Source organism: Prunus mume, linkage group LG7, assembly GCF_029339155.1.
Source record: "Prunus mume cultivar Tortuosa linkage group LG7, ASM2933915v1, whole genome shotgun sequence".
In the NCBI taxonomy this organism is placed as follows: domain Eukaryota; kingdom Viridiplantae; phylum Streptophyta; class Magnoliopsida; order Rosales; family Rosaceae; genus Prunus; species Prunus mume.
In genome coordinates this window covers 19,731,711-19,747,725 of record NC_142704.1, presented here as the reverse complement: position 1 = coordinate 19,747,725, position 16,015 = coordinate 19,731,711, and the positions used below count along the sequence as shown (strand labels likewise).

The window sequence follows — 16,015 nt, the reverse complement described above, 5'->3', positions numbered from 1 at the left end:
CGCATTACAAAAATTAAGTGGTCCAAGAAAAAAGTTAGAAATTAGACAGAATTATGGCGAAAAACGAAAATTTCTACAATAAAAATTAGTTCCCGCGAAAGCTTATGCAATTCATAAACCCTTTAATAAACCCTAAGACGAACCATAGATAAACTTTAATCGAGCTTTTAATTCGGTACGGAGCTTTTTAGACGTGGGCAGGCAATCTCAGCATATAAATAGAGAAAGAGAGATCTCCAGAATGATCCATTAGGGTTTGAGCGGACCACCATGTACGGAAAAGAATGTCCCAGAAGAAGCTAGAAAGGGTTCTTTTCTCTTTTGCACTCTTCTTCTCTGGCACAGCACAAGAACCAGACGTTTCCTCAGCTTCGGCTCTGCTCTGCTCATCAGGACCAGAAATTGTAAGTTCCTGAACTTTTTCTCTTCGTTTTTCTGGGATTTTTTTTACAGCTTTTATGTTTCTTATAAGAATGGTGGGTTTGGATTTAGCGTTAGTTTTTTTTTTTTTTTCCTGATGGATTTGAATTTTTAATTGTAGAGTGGATGTTGGGTTTGATCTGAAAAATATGACAGTTTAGGGTTTTTGTTGCTCCTTATTACTGGATCTTTTTAGTTTTTAGTTTTATATTTTATGTATATGAATGTGACTCTGCTTTCAGAACACCCCCTCCTTGTACAAATTTATAAATAAATCCAATCCTAGATATGTATTTATAAAAAAAAACCCAAACACTATTTAAACATAGAAACACACCCAAAATCAACCCCAAAATCAACAATTGTATATTTTTTGGGTGTGTTGATAAATGGGTTTTGAGTGTGTGTAATGATAGGTTTTGGGTGTGTTTACAAAGTGTTTTGGGTGTTGGGTTTTTTTATAATTTCAGCCCCCATTTTGGGTGTTTTAGTAAAACTCCCTTTCTTTATTTATTTTATAAAATTCTCAAATATAGGTTTTTGTTTTGTTTTCAGTTGGTATAACTGAGAGTGTGCAAGACATGGATAACATACAAGATATCACACAAGGTATGCACGAATTGAAATTTGGAGAGATGGCAGGATCTTTTCCTCAGGAAATCATACAAGAGATCCTAATTAGGTTGCCCGTTAAATCTATGGTCAAATGCACCTCAGTGTGCAAGGCATGGAAGTCCATGATCATAAACCCAAGCTTTATCCACACCCACCTCAGCCCAACAGTCGATGACGTTCACCTCCTACTCCACAGAGTTTCTGGTTTGGAGGTGACCACCTTCCTCGGCAAAACGGTCATGGACAAGGTAGACGACGAGGTTCACTCTGTGCATTATGATAACCAGGCTTTCGATGAGTACGCCAAGATAGAATTTACAATTCCTCGAAAGCAAGAACTGTGGAACTCACATCTTCGTGTGGTCGGCATTTGTGACGGGCTAGTCTGCTTTGCGGATGATATCTACCGTTATGGTTACAACTTCTTTATATTTAACCCAGCCATTAGAAAGTTACTGACCCTTCCCAAGCCTAAAGTTAGATTTGTTACACATCGTGGGTACGATGCCTCAATTGGATTTGGTTTTGATGCTATGACCAATGACTATAAGGTTGTGAGAGTTGTCACTTTACTGGATCAACGTGGGACACCAACTCTTGCTGAGGTTTATTCCCTGGCCACCGGCACATGGAGCAGTCTTGGTTGTGTTTCTCCTACATGTCTAACAGATGGACGCGCATCCAGTGCTTTTGTTAATGGGGCTCTCCATTGGCCTGTATTCTGCAAAACAAATGGTGGTCTTTACTATTTTATATTGAATTTTGACCTGGGCAAGGAGGTCTTCCGTAAGATGCCTATGCCGAAGAGTATCCAATGGAAATATGACTTGGGTTTGCGATTGTCTGTTTCAGATAACAGAAAATCTATCACTCTGTTCATTATGGATAACAGGTGTGAAGATTCTTTTCTTGAGATATGGGTGATGAAAGAGTATGGCATAAAGGAGTCATGGACCAAACTGATTACCCTTGGTCCACAAGGTCCAGAAAGACTTTTACCCAGGGCCTTATATTTTAGGAAGAGTGGTGAAGTACTGGTGCTTCTCACTGACAAATCAAGGCAGGAACTAGTATCACTAGACCTTGTGAGCAAAGAGTTTAAAAATCTTGGGATTTCTGGATATCAATATTGCAATGTTGGCTTTTATAAAGAGAGCCTCCTCTTACTCAACAAGAACAATGCAGAGTCTTACTAAAGAGCAAGAAGAGGTAATGTGGTTATAGTTCTGAGAACAGAACGTTACTTTTCAAGACATTGTAATTCTTTGTTTGCCAGATTTTTATGTTCATTAAAAGCCAAATTAGTGACTAAATTGCTGTTGCTGCTACTGTTGTGAAGTTTGTGTATTCATTTAAATGGTTTAATTTGCTGCTGTAATAGGATTGTGCAATTCATTCATTAATCCCATTTCCAATGTTTCTCATTTGTAAAATAGGTCCTTTTACAATTTAGCTTTCATTCATGTAAGCATGAAGAGGAAGTTTCGTGCTTAAGCATTGATTAAACAAGTACTTTTCTTGTTTTCTTTTGTTGCAGATTTGATGCGTGGAAACGCCTGTCACCCGATGTGCCTGATGCCTGATGCACAGTAACGCCATTCTCTTGTTCTCTCATGAGCTAACATATTTTTCGTTTTCTTGTTTATTGTGTTGCAGATTTGTAGGGCAGTAGTGTTGTATGCCTGAAGTGCCTGATGTTGTGGTGTAATTTCTTAGCATGAACTTGTTATATCTAATTTGCTTTCTGTAGTAGTTGTTGGACTATTTATTCTTCAGCTTTTGAAAAACTGTAATGGAACTATGGAAGTATCTAGTTACTAATTTCTATTGGCTTTGCACCAGTTTAAATGCTTCTGCAATTGCACCCGCTTTTAAGCAACTGCAAATCTTGTTTGAATCAATCCATTTTGATAAATTTTATTCACATAAGTTAACATTCATATGATAGGCTTAACAATCTAATTACATTCCTACCATGACGGAGTCACTCTTATGCCTTATGACAAGAGTGGCATCCTCAATCTAGCTTTATGACATTTTTGTTGTACCTCATAAAACAAATTAGACATAACTAAATTAGATAGATTTAGTAGTAACTTTCGAATGCTAATGTATTGAATATACTTGTATTTGCATGTGATATATATTGCTTCACATTCGAAATGTGTAGGTATATTAACCCAATGATTGGTTGTTGATTAATAGTTTCCATGGAACCTGTGACTTTTGGAGTTGGATATGTTGATTGCACAATCCTGTTTGTTGAGGTAAGTGAGAGGAGGGGGGATGAGAATGGGAATGAGATTGAGACCAAAAAATAATAAAAACAAATAGCATCGACACGAAGACGATCATCGTCTTTTGAATCCGTGGATTGGCGATGGATCCCTCGCAAGAAAAATCGAGCAGCTCTACAAGAATTGGATCTCAGACCACTGGCGGACCTAGTAAGGCCCAAGGAGGTGCAGCTGCACCTCCTCCTCGCCGGAAAAATCATTGTAGGCGCTTCAAATTGCCCGTTTGCTCAACTGGTGTACAGATTACCTTATTTCCATTTTCAACATTTAAGTAAATGTCTTTGTCCTTTTGCTTTTATTTATTTTTATATTACTCCATTTACTTAAGTTTACAATGTAAATAAGGAAGAACTCCCCATTTGGATTCAAATAAAAATACTAGAAAATAAAATTCCCACCAAATCAAAATATGAAAATTCGGTTTTAGTGCAAAATACGATTTAGGCTAAAAATAATGGCTCATTAAGTCAATATATACTTCATACTAAAATCCCATAAAATCAAGTTTTCTTATTTGATGTGTAAGGAATAAAAGCCGCCAAAAATTATCTTGAGAAAATGATTATTCCGAAAAAACCATTTTTAATACTTAGTCAATATTGCACCTCCGCTAAAAAATTTCTGAGTCCGCCAGATCTCAGACAGTGGGTGAAATTCAATGGGCAACCTGTCCACCACCTTCTATTGTTTGAGTCTTAACTTCTGATGGACGATGAAAGCCAAATAAACAGCACAAGTTTGAAGCGCCGCACCCTCTCTCTCAAACCCTTAGTCTTTCAACGCAGCAAAGGGGGGAGGTGGTCACTACCCCACCTCCCCTCCCCCTCGATACTCCTTTCAATTTCCAATTTCCGTCATCCGTCTTCCATCTTCCTCTTCATTCTATCTATATTATCTTCTTTTCTTTTTATTTTTAATTTCTCAGCTCCCTTTAAATTCCTCCCTCCTTATATGGCTTCTTCAAGGACTCTATCTCCCTCTTGATCTATTGGCCCCCATGGGCTGCAGCGACTAATCCCAAACACGATTTTTGGTGTCCCTTTCAGAAGATGTGTAGAGCTCTTGCTCGGGTGCTTGCACCACCTCCTTTCATTCTTAGGTTGTTACCACCTCCTTCCTTGCTTCGGATGTTGGTTTCTTTGGCTTTGGGAAGTGTTTTCCCAGGTTTGTTCTTGGATTGGCTGTTGTTTCCCTGTTTGTGCTTTGGTGGTTTCGTTTTTGTAGAAGTTATTGAGTCTTTGATGGTCGATTTATGTATTGCGAGAGATTTTCAAATTTGCGGTTTTTGTATTTGTTTTGTGTGTTTTGGTGTGTTTGCAGTTCCTTCACTCATCATTAGTCCTGGTGATCTTCATGGAAGCAGCGGCAGCGTTGCTTTGGCGTTTGGTGGTGTTTCTGCTTTTGGTTGGTTCTTGCTTTATGTCAGTTTTGGGCTCGCTTTATGCATGTTTGAGTTTTATTTCTAGTGGGCTTTTACTGTTGCATTTGTTTGGACTCATTTTTATGAGTTCCACTATCTTGTAATTGGCATTACCTTTCTATCAATGAAACTTGATTCCGACAAAAAAAATACTTCTGATGGACTTCCTGGTCCCCCAATGTAACTTCCTTTATTTCCCATGTTGGGGAGGAAACTTCTGTTTGCACTCAGCTGATTCTGGCTTTGGTGTGTTTCCTTTTCAACTCTTGTTTATGTATTTTTGGCTGTTTTTGGCCTGCCCTTGGGCTTAATGAAGCATCCTTTCCACCAAAAAAAAAACAGCATCGACATTTCCATATCAGTCCTCCAACATTCTATCATGGCTGCTTGTGCAATGTGTACAAGGCAAGAGTTGTACAATGATCTGTCCCCAGGAAATCAAATAAAATTTGTTTTAAGTTTTTATTTGTTATAAGAAAATTGTTTTAAGTTATTAGCAAATCAATTGTGGTTTTATTTATCTGATTAAAGCAGCCACCTTTCCAACACAAGTTTTGAAGCCTAAACTCAAAAAATACATTTCTTTAAAACATAATTTAAGCTGTATTTTATGTTAATGTCGGATACATGAGGTGTTTTTCTTCACCGAATTTTCCTCTTTTAGGCCTTTTTTATGAAAGATTTTGAACAGAGCCACTGAGATGGTCTTCAAGTTCAATTGTATTATGGCTGTTTTTTCAGCTTTGTTTTCAGTTAATGAAGTTATTTGATTTTATCCCAAAACACAAACATGTTTGTTGGAATTATAGAGAAATTGGGCCTTCGGGGGAAGTGAAAAAAAACAAATGGGCATGTGGAGATAAAGTCGCATTACAAAAACGGAGCGGTCCAAGAAAAAAAAAAAAGGAGAGGGGATCTAAATAGAAATTAGACAGAACTATGACGAAAAATGAAATTTTTTACAATAAATAAAAGTTCCCGCGAAAGCTTATGCCATTTATAAACCCTTAATAAACCCAAAGACCAACCATAGATAAACTGTAAAAACTGAAAACAAAAAAGGCAAATGTGATCAAAAGGGGCCCCAAACAATGCAATTCAAAACTTTTTAAACAATTTCATTGCCAGTGTGTATCATCAATGAATAGAGCTTAAATAGCCTTAACTCATCTGGGGCTGGACTCATTTACTGAACCTATGCTTGATAAGCACATCACTTGTGAATTGTGATCAATGAGGGGTGACTGAATGGGACTTTGAGCATGTGCATTCACAGGTTTATATTATTATAAGTAAATGATGTGCCCTCATCATCAACCCAGAAAAATAAATCTTCCAACTTCCAACCCAACACATTTACAAAACTCACTGTTCACATTGTCCCTATCTCTTCAAAGGGTTCTTGGATCCAATCCAGAAAACATGTTCATTTTGCATATGAGAAAAAGAAAGAAAGCAAAAGGACAATATTATGTTTCTGATCATATACATCACTGAAAAGTGAAAAGGGGTAGTAGCAGCTATTTTTTTAAGCTATATGAGCATAGGGTTTCAGATCAGAAGGGTATGTATGCCCAGTATTGGCCACCAATCATGGAAGCACTGTGTCATGAAAAGGCAGGGCCAACTCATTTGCAATGTCATGTGGTGCCATGTGAATAGGCAACAAGTGATGAGAGGGTATTCTTCAGTAGGTTGTCATATTATTGTGATTGTTTGATACCTAGTTATGAGTGTATTGACCCGTTGTAAAAGTATTTTGTAAATAAATTCCTATCGCTTATCCCCAAAAAGGAAAAATGGGAAGGGGCATTTGACCCCTTTTGACAAGGGCACCAAAATCCCATGTGAAATTTTCCACAAGAAGGGTGACTCACCAATTGTGAATGGCATATATCACAACAAAGTCTTCAAGAAGGTGGCACCCACAAAATTAATTTAGCAGCCGTTTTGCTGTAGACAAAGGATATGGTTTCCGTCTGATTTGGTGCAGTAAATTGAGGAGAAGGGAAATTAGACTAGCAGACTTGGCACAGAGAATGTGATAATGCTGAATAGTCAAATTAGAATGTGGAATTTCGATCTTGTTCAAACAAAGAGACAAAAACATTGCATGTGGGGGCATGTAAATCTCTCAAGGGGCAGCACCAACCATTGTGTCTGTGTGGAGACCATGATTTGGCAGTCGGCAAGTAGGGTAACCTTGAAAATTTTGTGTTCTAGAGGTTGCTCGAGGGGAAAAAGATCAAGGGTTGCTCTGTTTGATGATTTTTATTTATTTATTATTATTATTTTATTTGGCCATCACTTTGTTTAATGATTGAGCTACTTTAATTTTTCTTAATTTTTTTGCAATGAAAAAAACTTCCTATAATTTCACAATATCAAACTAAATTCGGTCCTTTCATTGTTAATATTCGAGTTTAGAACATTTGAGTTTACAATTTGTCTCATAGTTAATCTTTTACCCAATAAACTTCAAAATGGGACGGTTTTATACGTCATTACTCTTCTCACAATTACCCAACACGTCATATATGTTGCTTGCATGATAGGGTGGTTAGTGACATGCTCGTTCTACCGAACACATATTTTTAAAATTAACTTTGAAACGTCATTTTTTAGTTTTCTAGGGTATAATATTAACTTAGCCACACTAAGCAAAGGTAAAACATGTCTTAGTCACAAATGAAAAGCGAGATCTCCCTCTTGATTTTGTTGCTTAGAAAAGAAGGGTTTTATAATAATGTAATTAATTGTCTGTCCACCGGCATTGATACTTTATGTTGAAAAAACACTACTAGTTGGAAGGGGAATACCATCATTTACCCACATATTGACCCAATCATCGTGTTAATTTCTGATTAACAGTTTCAATTACTATGGAGAATTCACCAATTAATTAACAAAGCTACATCATTCTGCATGCTCTTCTAAAAAAAATGCTTAATCAAATCAGTCCTTGACAAGATCAAAAAGATGCTTAAAAGGTCAACCTTCTACTAATCTAATTATGCATCCAGACAGATATTTTAGAGAATGCATTAACGGGTCAAAACCTATGTGATGTGATCACTCATTACTTGGGGTATGTGCTTGAGGAAACCTAGTAAAGTTACTAATCCAAATTTTGATAACTACTAAACTGGAATTTTATCACCTAAGCAATGACATATGGGTGCTAGAAAATTGATTTATATATGCATAAATAATTCATGGGTTAATGAAATACCTTTGCAATCGGTCTTATTTTGCTATAAAAAAAAATTAACTAATATGTAAGTTCTATGATAGAGTATTTTATTTCACATTTACCATAAGAGTTCAATTTTTGGCACATATTGCATAGTAGGAAATTGTGACCTGGTTTCGAGAGGGCTCTCTCTCTCTCTCTCTCTCTCTTAGAAAATTTGATATAGATCCAAATTCTTATTGAGAAGTTGGGTTTAATCCTTAGATTTGGTGATTTTAATTCAAGTCCTTTGACTTTTGTGCCACATATAATTATATTTATTTTTTAATATTTTATTTTTAAAATCATTTTTTGTTCTAATGTTGCCCCTTATGACTTGAATCGGGTAATAGTTATTTATGTCATATTACCCATTGCATAGGTATATATATGTTTTTTTTTTCCATATGTTCCACAATGTGTAATAATATTTTATGTACCTTTTTTTTATAGGCAACATACAATTTTATTTTGTCTATTTTTGAATCTGACTTATAAGTAGTCTTCTAATTTATGTTCCTAGCTTATAGGTAACAAGATTTATCACTAAGTACTTTTCATTGCTAATAATAATACTATTTACCTTTATGTTATGTACATAATTTAATGTGGGTGCTTGTCTGATCGATTGGTATAATATGTGGGTTTTTACTTTTTATTGATTAAATTATATTGTATCTATATATTAAGAATATTATCAAGGAAAGAATTCAAAATTTAAATTCTGGAATTCAATTACAAGGAAATAATGCATTAAATTTAGATTTTCAATGAGTTTTCCTTATTTACCTCAAAGGGTAAAATCGACACAACAAAAAAGTAATAAATGTCAAAGGACCTACATCTAGAACCAAAAACGCAAAGATTAAATCCAATAACAACTAATCGTTTTGGACCTAAATCTAAGAAGTTGTGAGGATTTTGTGCCTCAGTCTAAGAATCCTTTGGTGCCAAAGAAACCGCAAATTCTAAAAGTAGGGTTAGAATAAAAGATTGGCAATGAATTAATTAAAATTGTTTAAAATGTTTTTTTAGGACGGGCATGCAATATGCCAGCATGAGCTAATCAAGGTTAGTGGCAAATTTTGCACCAACCATGCACTCCATCTACAAAAACTGATCACAATCATATACGTCCTTATCTTAATTTCCATGGTTAGTAAGTGCTAGCATATGGTGAAGAAATTATATAATTTATAATTACTGATTTAAATGTTGGTGTTTTCAAATGAGAAATTGAGAGATGTCCAATTGGGTATGCTGTCTTCTCAAGGGAAGCCAAAAGGGCTACAAGTGGCCACAACTCTGAAATTGTCAAATATTATTTTTATTATTGGGTGGGAAATGGGGGCAACATTAAGCAGTCACAATCTTATTGTTGACATTAATTCGAAGGATTTTCATATTGTTCAATGTCCTGACAGGTCCTCTTCTCCAACCCCCAATTCTCCAGTTGGCAAACTTGATTTCGTACCAACTATTGCAGCAAATATATGGTGGTCACGTAGTACCAAATTGCACCCGGAAAATGCCTTTGCAGAATCTGATTTTAGGAATGCCAAACTTGTTTGTTGCAATAGGACTTTTAAAATATATATATATATATCAGATAAAACATCCTCGAAACGTGATGTTAAAGGAAACCTCATCGAATCAACCATTCTCACTCTCATTTCCTCTATATCAAACAGACCCTTAGACTTTCACATATATAAAAAAATAATAATAATTTAATTGAGGAACGGAGAAAGCGTATGCATAGCCGCAAATCATAATTTGATGTATGATAATTAAGTTTCTTAGAGTAATTTTTGATGTATCATCAAGTATGCGTAGCTATTGGTCAAAATCATATTACATATTAATTTACTAATTTGTAAGTTAGTTTGAGTATGGACTACAATCTATATGGCCACACAAAATGTGCACTCAAAGTCTCTTCTCTTCTTCTTCTTTTTTTGGTCAAGTATTTATAAATGTAATCTAGGACCTCCAATACGAAATCAAGAATACTTTTTGGTATTAAAAATGAAGTAGGTCGTAGGTCAAAAGACTTGTGATCAATTTCTACTTTCTAGATCGTATAAGAAAATCAAAGCATGCAGATTTGAAACCAGTCTTGCAAGGCAAACCTACCCGGGACCCCCAAGGACTTCGCCAGTTCTATTGCCCCCTGTTTACGTTTTCTTGGGTAGGTCTTGCAGCTGCTTTATCATTTCTGCTTGCTCTTGAGTTGAAATGTCAGCCGTCTCATAGTGATCCCACCGTCTCTGCTTTTGCAATCTAAATTGGAGAGGCGCGACCATTAGAGATTCACATGTAGATTTTCTTGTACCCTTTAAATATTTGTATATTTTCGACATTAAAGAATAGACTTTCTGAAATACGATCATTTTTTACATGAATGCGATCCTTTTTTACATAATCCCCAAATGAAGTTTCTAAGATATGTGCATGCCATTGCCATGCACAGACACACACATATGAGATACACACAATTCCAATATGATCTTAATTTAAAATAGCACTGTGTGTTTTTACATATAAGAATACATCCTACGTGCATGACCTCATTCATTACATCAATAAAAAGGATGTTTGTTGGATAAAATTATGTTAAATCTCAGCACGTTTGTGACACAAAAGATAAGTCATATCCATCCAAATTTATTGAAATGTTTTGTTTTTAAATAATAAAAACATGAAGAAATTAGATATGGACCACAAGCTGCTCACGCGGTCATAGTTTTGAAATCGGAGAACACACCAAATGCCATTAGGGATCTTTCTTATTTTTTTTCTTTCTATGGAAAATACCCATTTGAGAAAAGGATCAAATTGACAAAAATGAAAGATCACAAAATTGATGATCCAATTCTCAAATGGGAAACCAAGAAGGACGAAATTCAAATAAAATGTGACACATGTGTACGTGTTTATACAAAAAGGGACCATTCCTAATGCGCTCTTCTGCTCTGCATCCTAAACGGAAGTCAAAGAAAGACTCAGAGCCTCCCCCACGAGCTCACATGGCTACTAGTTTGAGATTTTGACCAAAGCCTGCTTCCAAAACTGACAAAACTTGTAACCCCTAATTTGACGGCCAAGATCTTCTGACGAAGGTACACATCCTCATGGAAAGGAAAAAAAAAAACAAACACACAGACGTGCAAGGAAAATGCAAATATTCCATAGCAGAGCAAATCAAACAGTTAATCACGTTGAGCTTAAGACATGCCGCGAGTGTCTCACGGAGAATTCTGCGGCGCCGTTGTATAGAATCCACCCCCCTACCCACAAAACCCAGCCCCAAACAGTGTTATTACGTGAATGTGGGTTTCGATTTTCGCGCCATTCCATAGACTTAACGGTCAAAAAGCAGACCCAAGAAAAAAAGCGGGAATTCCCATAAATCCGAAATTTAAATTATTAAAAAAGAAAAAGATATTTTGTTCCGACGGGACAGAGACTGATTCGACGACGTCGTACTGGACTGTCATCGACGTGTCACCATTCCTTTCCAGCCACTAAACCAGCTTTTCTCGCTTCGAAAGGCCAACGGGACCCACCTTTGCTCAATATCGATATGGATATTACGGTGGAATTTTCTCTTCCCCGTGATAATTTGTGGACCCCACACCACCCCACCTCTTTCCGACTTGGCGGGAAACGCGGCCATCTTCCCGCCACTGCACTTGAATGAAGCGGTGCGTTTCAAGTGTTTAACCGCCACACCTGTCACTTTCATAACCGACGCTTCCTTTCCCTTCCCTCCCTCCCTCCGCGATTTCAAATATAACGGAGCCTGCGTATTCCGTTAAGTGCAGCGCATGTCGTAGGTAGGTAGTGTGGGGAAGAGTCGTCTCTTCACCGTTAGGTACGGGACGGCAGCGTTTTATTACGCGGGTCGATGCCACGTAGGCAGTTCGGTAGCCACAGACAGCTGCCAAGCAGCCAACGTGTTTTGTGATGGAGCAGGCACGTGATTGTCAGACCAGGATGGCCCACCCCCGAGCCCAACGTGGCCCTTCGCGAGGCGATTTAGTTGATGTCACTCCTGCTCTCGACACGTGTCGGGGCGCTAAGCATTTTGAAAAATTAATATCGCCTTCCGTTAGGGGAGGGCCGCGACATAATAAGTCCGAAGCGCGTGCCTCCACGACTACGTCTAAAGACATGCGCGCCAATCGTGCGATCCCCGCCAATTAAAATACACCACGTCGTTTCGGATCGTCGTTAAGTTAATTAGCGTAACAAGAACAATTAGGGTACGATTAACTCGAACTGATGACGCAATGTTACGTCGATCCGAATATTCCTCAACTAGAAACATCATCAAAACGACCAGTTTAACGGTCTATGTGGTGAAAATTACGGAACTGCCATTAAGAGCGACTGAGGCACAAGAAAAACCGGCCGAAAACAATGACAGAGGAAAAGCCGAAAAGCCGGTGCAAGCCGGTGTGCCCACCACGTCATGATTCCGATCCGCAAATCCCAACTTAATCAACAATCAACATGGGACCCGCTTCCTCTCACGTGGCATCCGAGATGGACGCATGAAACCAGAAGGGGGAAGGGATCAGTCGCCACGTGTAACTAATAGTTGACCTTTTAAGAGTGAGAGTGCGAGTTCGGTTAAGGCGGGCAGGCCCTGCCCATGCCATGCGAGGAGTAGTAACTAACTAGTACCCGCCCTCGCTCTTTGCGTAAGGGCGTGGTTAGGAAAATAATAAAAAAATAAAAGAATAAAATATTAATTTATATGGGTAGAGAATAAAATATGATTTATAGAAAGTAAATTTGGAAATAAATATATATGACCTCCAAAGAAGGCAAGACGCAGAGTGTTAAGAACAAGGCGTGCTTTGCGCTTGGAAACAGAGAGCTCAAGAGAGAGAGAGAATAGTGACTCATTTCCTTCTAGTTTATAGAGAGAGAGAGAGAGAGGAAGAGAAGGTTGGTGCTTGTGTGAGGTTTGTTCATGGCGATTTAGCCGAAGGTCTGAGAGAGCGAGAGTCTGAAGGCACAAGGCATTGAGCTTTGTTTGATACGGCGGCAAAGTTTTTGGTTCTTCTGTTTCTTCGATTCTGTCGTCGCTAACACACACACAGAGAGTTTGTGAGACTGTTTAAAGGCCAAGCAACAGCTTCGTCTTCATTCCTTGGCTTCATTTTTACCTCAAAGTCCTCTGTTTTCTCTGAAACAAATTTAGAGCCATGGAGTGGACTGCTTGTCTCGACGAATATGAGAAACTCGTCTTCCGTATGAACACTCCCAGGTAGATACATCGCTTCTTCAACATTGGGTTTCAATTTCTGATTTTGTTGAAAGTGTTAGTGGCTACCATTCACGACTTTTTAAAAAAACAAATTTGTTGGGTTTTCAACGGCTTCGAGTTTTTAATTTGTTTTCAGTTTGATTTTTTCCCTGGTATTATGGAATTTCCGGCTTTTCTGGGTTTAGTACTTTTTGGATGTGCTGTGATCTCGAACTTTCTCTTGCTTTCTCGAGAAAATTTCACCGATCCAGATCTCTTGTCGATTTCCCCTCTTCATAGTGGTGCTGCCAACTTTACTAAATTTCAACCTTACATTTATTTTCGCACCTAAGTTTCATAATTTTTTATTTTCTGACTTTTCTTACAATTTTCCCGTTTCATCAGACTTTTCAAAGCATTTTGAAATTTAAACACTTGGGGAAATAAAAAATAAAAATAAAATAAAATAAACGAAAGGTGGTGTGGTGTGGCTTTGGTGGTGTTTCTCTGACTTGACCATTCGCTGCTTTTGCTTTGCAGGGTCGTGATCGATAATGCCGTCTGCTCCACTGCGACTTTAGTCAAGGTTTGCTTCTACGAAAACCCAAATGTCTAATTTCAATGCCTTCCGAAAACCCAAAAAGAAGGTTTGATTTTTTCCAGAACACAAAATTGACTAATCGTGTATCAATCGCTGTTTTGTTTTTGGATTTTCCAGGTCGACAGTGCTAGAAGGCATGGGATTCTTCTCGAGGCTGTTCAGGTCCTCACGGATCTTAACCTCACCATTAAAAAAGCGTACATTTCTTCTGATGGACGGTGGTTCATGGATGGTAAGAAAATCAAATTATTCTTTTTTTTTTTCTTTTTTTTTTACTGTTGCATTTTATTTCTTGAATTTTGTTTCTTAATGAGACTTTTTGGTTTCTGCTGCAGTCTTTCATGTCACTGATCAAAACGGGGATAAATTAACGGATGAGAGCGTCATTCATTACATTGAACAGGTAAGTTAATTCATTCAATCCCAATTTAATGAAAAGACATTATTGTTAAAGTTTATGATCCTTTACAGAATTGAAACTGAAATTGCTTAATTTCTTTGTATTTGACAGTCACTTGGAACAATTCACTTTGGGACATCCAACTGCAGCAACGGTTTAACAGCACTTGAGCTCACCGGAACAGACCGGCTTGGCCTTCTCTCCGAGGTCTTTGCAGTGCTAGCTGACCTGCAATGCAATGTGGTTGAGTCCAAGGTGTGGACGCACAACGGCCGGATCGCCTCCCTAATTTACGTTAAGGACTGTGATTCTGGTTGCCCAATTGAAGACTCGCAGAAAATTGACAGAATTGAAGCGCGGTTAAGGAATGTTCTCAAGGGAGACAACGATATTCGGAGCGCGAAAACCTCTGTTTCCATGGCAGTTACGCACACCGAAAGAAGGCTGCATCAAATGATGTTTGCAGATCGTGATTATGATAGGAAGCCCATTTTGCAGCACAGCACCGACTCACCGGTGATCACGGTGCAGAATTGGGCTGAAAGGGGTTATTCGATAGTAAATATTCAGTGCAAGGATAGAGCAAAGCTTTTGTTTGATGTTGTTTGCACTTTGACAGACATGGACTATGTGGTATTTCACGCCACTGTTAAAACAGCAGGGGATAGAGGACACATGGTATGTATCTATTTTCCTTATTAGTTTGGTTTATGGCATGTTCTGGTTTTATTATAATGTTGAAACATGAAAATGACTTGGGTTTTGTGGTTGAATTATGTTTCAGGAATTTTACATTAGGCACACTGATGGAACCCCAATTAGTTCTGAACCCGAACGACAGCGCGTAATCCAATGCTTACAAGCTGCCATTCAAAGAAGAGCTTCTGAGGTATTACTTAAATTGAATTGTTAATCATTTGATTTTGTTGAATGTTCCATGATGTTGCAAATGCTAATGGTTCAATTGGGTTATTGCATCTCAGGGTGTGAGGCTAGAACTATGCACTGAGGATAGACCAGGTCTTCTAGCATATGTTACAAGAACGTTCCGAGAGAACGGTCTAAACGTGACAAGGGCCGAGATTTCCACAACAAAGGCCAATGCCCTGAACGTTTTCTATGTGACTGATGCAATTGGAAACCCTGCAGATCCCAACACCATTGAATCAGTGAGGCAAAAAATAGGGTTGAGTGACTTAAAAGTGAAGGAACTGCCATTGATTTATCATGCAAAGGGGGAAAGGGAGGAGCAAGCAGTCGGTGTTGGTGGGGCAGTCTTGTTATCACTTGGGAGCCTAGTGAGAAGGAATCTGTACAATTTGGGTCTCATCAGATCTCACTCTTGAGGAAGTTTCCATTTGGTTTGTAGGAAGTTTTTATCATTCACTGTGCTGGCTGGCATATGATATGATTCTTTGCTTGGGGTTTGAGCATTGTACATAAAGAGGAAAGAGTGGGGGTGAGAATTTGGTGATAGTAGTTGTTATTGTAGGTGGGTTTAGTTGGATGAATTGATAGGGCACAAATAGAGGACAAGGCCCACCATTTTAAATGCTTTTGTTTGAATTGGTAGAGGGAAGTTTAGATTTGGTGGGTAGTGATATTGGTTTGTTGCTGGCAGAAGGAAAGGGAATGTTAGGTAAAAGAAAATAGTAGAGTTTGGGGGTTTATACAGCACCACACATGTGTACAGGAGAGGGAGAACTACTTGTTAAGTATTAGCTTTAATGGTTGACTTTATTTTTTTAATTAAATATTTATTTTTATTAA

General features: G+C 37.9%; 2 protein-coding genes and 1 long non-coding RNA gene across 3 annotated transcripts; all 3 read left to right on the top strand.

The window, feature by feature from the left end:
- The first annotated feature begins 105 nt into the window (after positions 1-105).
- LOC103337284 (F-box/kelch-repeat protein At3g23880-like) lies at positions 106-2,914 on the top strand. Its single transcript, XM_016795911.2, has 3 exons — positions 106-404; positions 976-2,244; positions 2,573-2,914. The coding sequence occupies exon 2, from the start codon at positions 1,002-1,004 to the stop codon at positions 2,229-2,231; it is 1,230 nt and encodes a 409-aa protein (XP_016651397.2). The 5' UTR covers positions 106-404; positions 976-1,001; the 3' UTR covers positions 2,232-2,244; positions 2,573-2,914.
- A 1,001-nt stretch (positions 2,915-3,915) lies between these two features.
- LOC148915694 (uncharacterized) lies at positions 3,916-5,033 on the top strand. Its single transcript, XR_016121984.1, has 2 exons — positions 3,916-4,496; positions 4,653-5,033. It is a non-coding gene; the product is annotated as an uncharacterized LOC148915694 (long non-coding RNA).
- Positions 5,034-12,821: 7,788 nt separating this feature from the next.
- On the top strand, positions 12,822-16,015 carry ACR7 (ACT domain repeat 7). The gene is made up of 7 exons (XM_008240444.3): positions 12,822-13,265; positions 13,785-13,830; positions 13,963-14,077; positions 14,181-14,248; positions 14,357-14,923; positions 15,030-15,134; positions 15,229-16,015. Exons 1-7 carry the CDS (start codon positions 13,204-13,206, stop codon positions 15,589-15,591), a joined length of 1,326 nt encoding a protein of 441 aa, XP_008238666.1. The 5' UTR covers positions 12,822-13,203; the 3' UTR covers positions 15,592-16,015.

Excerpts from the sequence above, each read along its gene's own strand:
- LOC103337284 (XM_016795911.2), top strand. The coding sequence starts at position 1,002 with ATGGATAACATACAAGATATCACACAAGGTATGCACGAATTGAAATTT.
- ACR7 (XM_008240444.3), top strand. The coding sequence starts at position 13,204 with ATGGAGTGGACTGCTTGTCTCGACGAATATGAGAAACTCGTCTTCCGT. Across the intron at positions 13,266-13,784 it reads TTCCGTATGAACACTCCCAG|GGTCGTGATCGATAATGCCG; the intron begins GTAGATACATCG and ends TTTGCTTTGCAG. Across the intron at positions 14,249-14,356 it reads TCATTCATTACATTGAACAG|TCACTTGGAACAATTCACTT; the intron begins GTAAGTTAATTC and ends TGTATTTGACAG.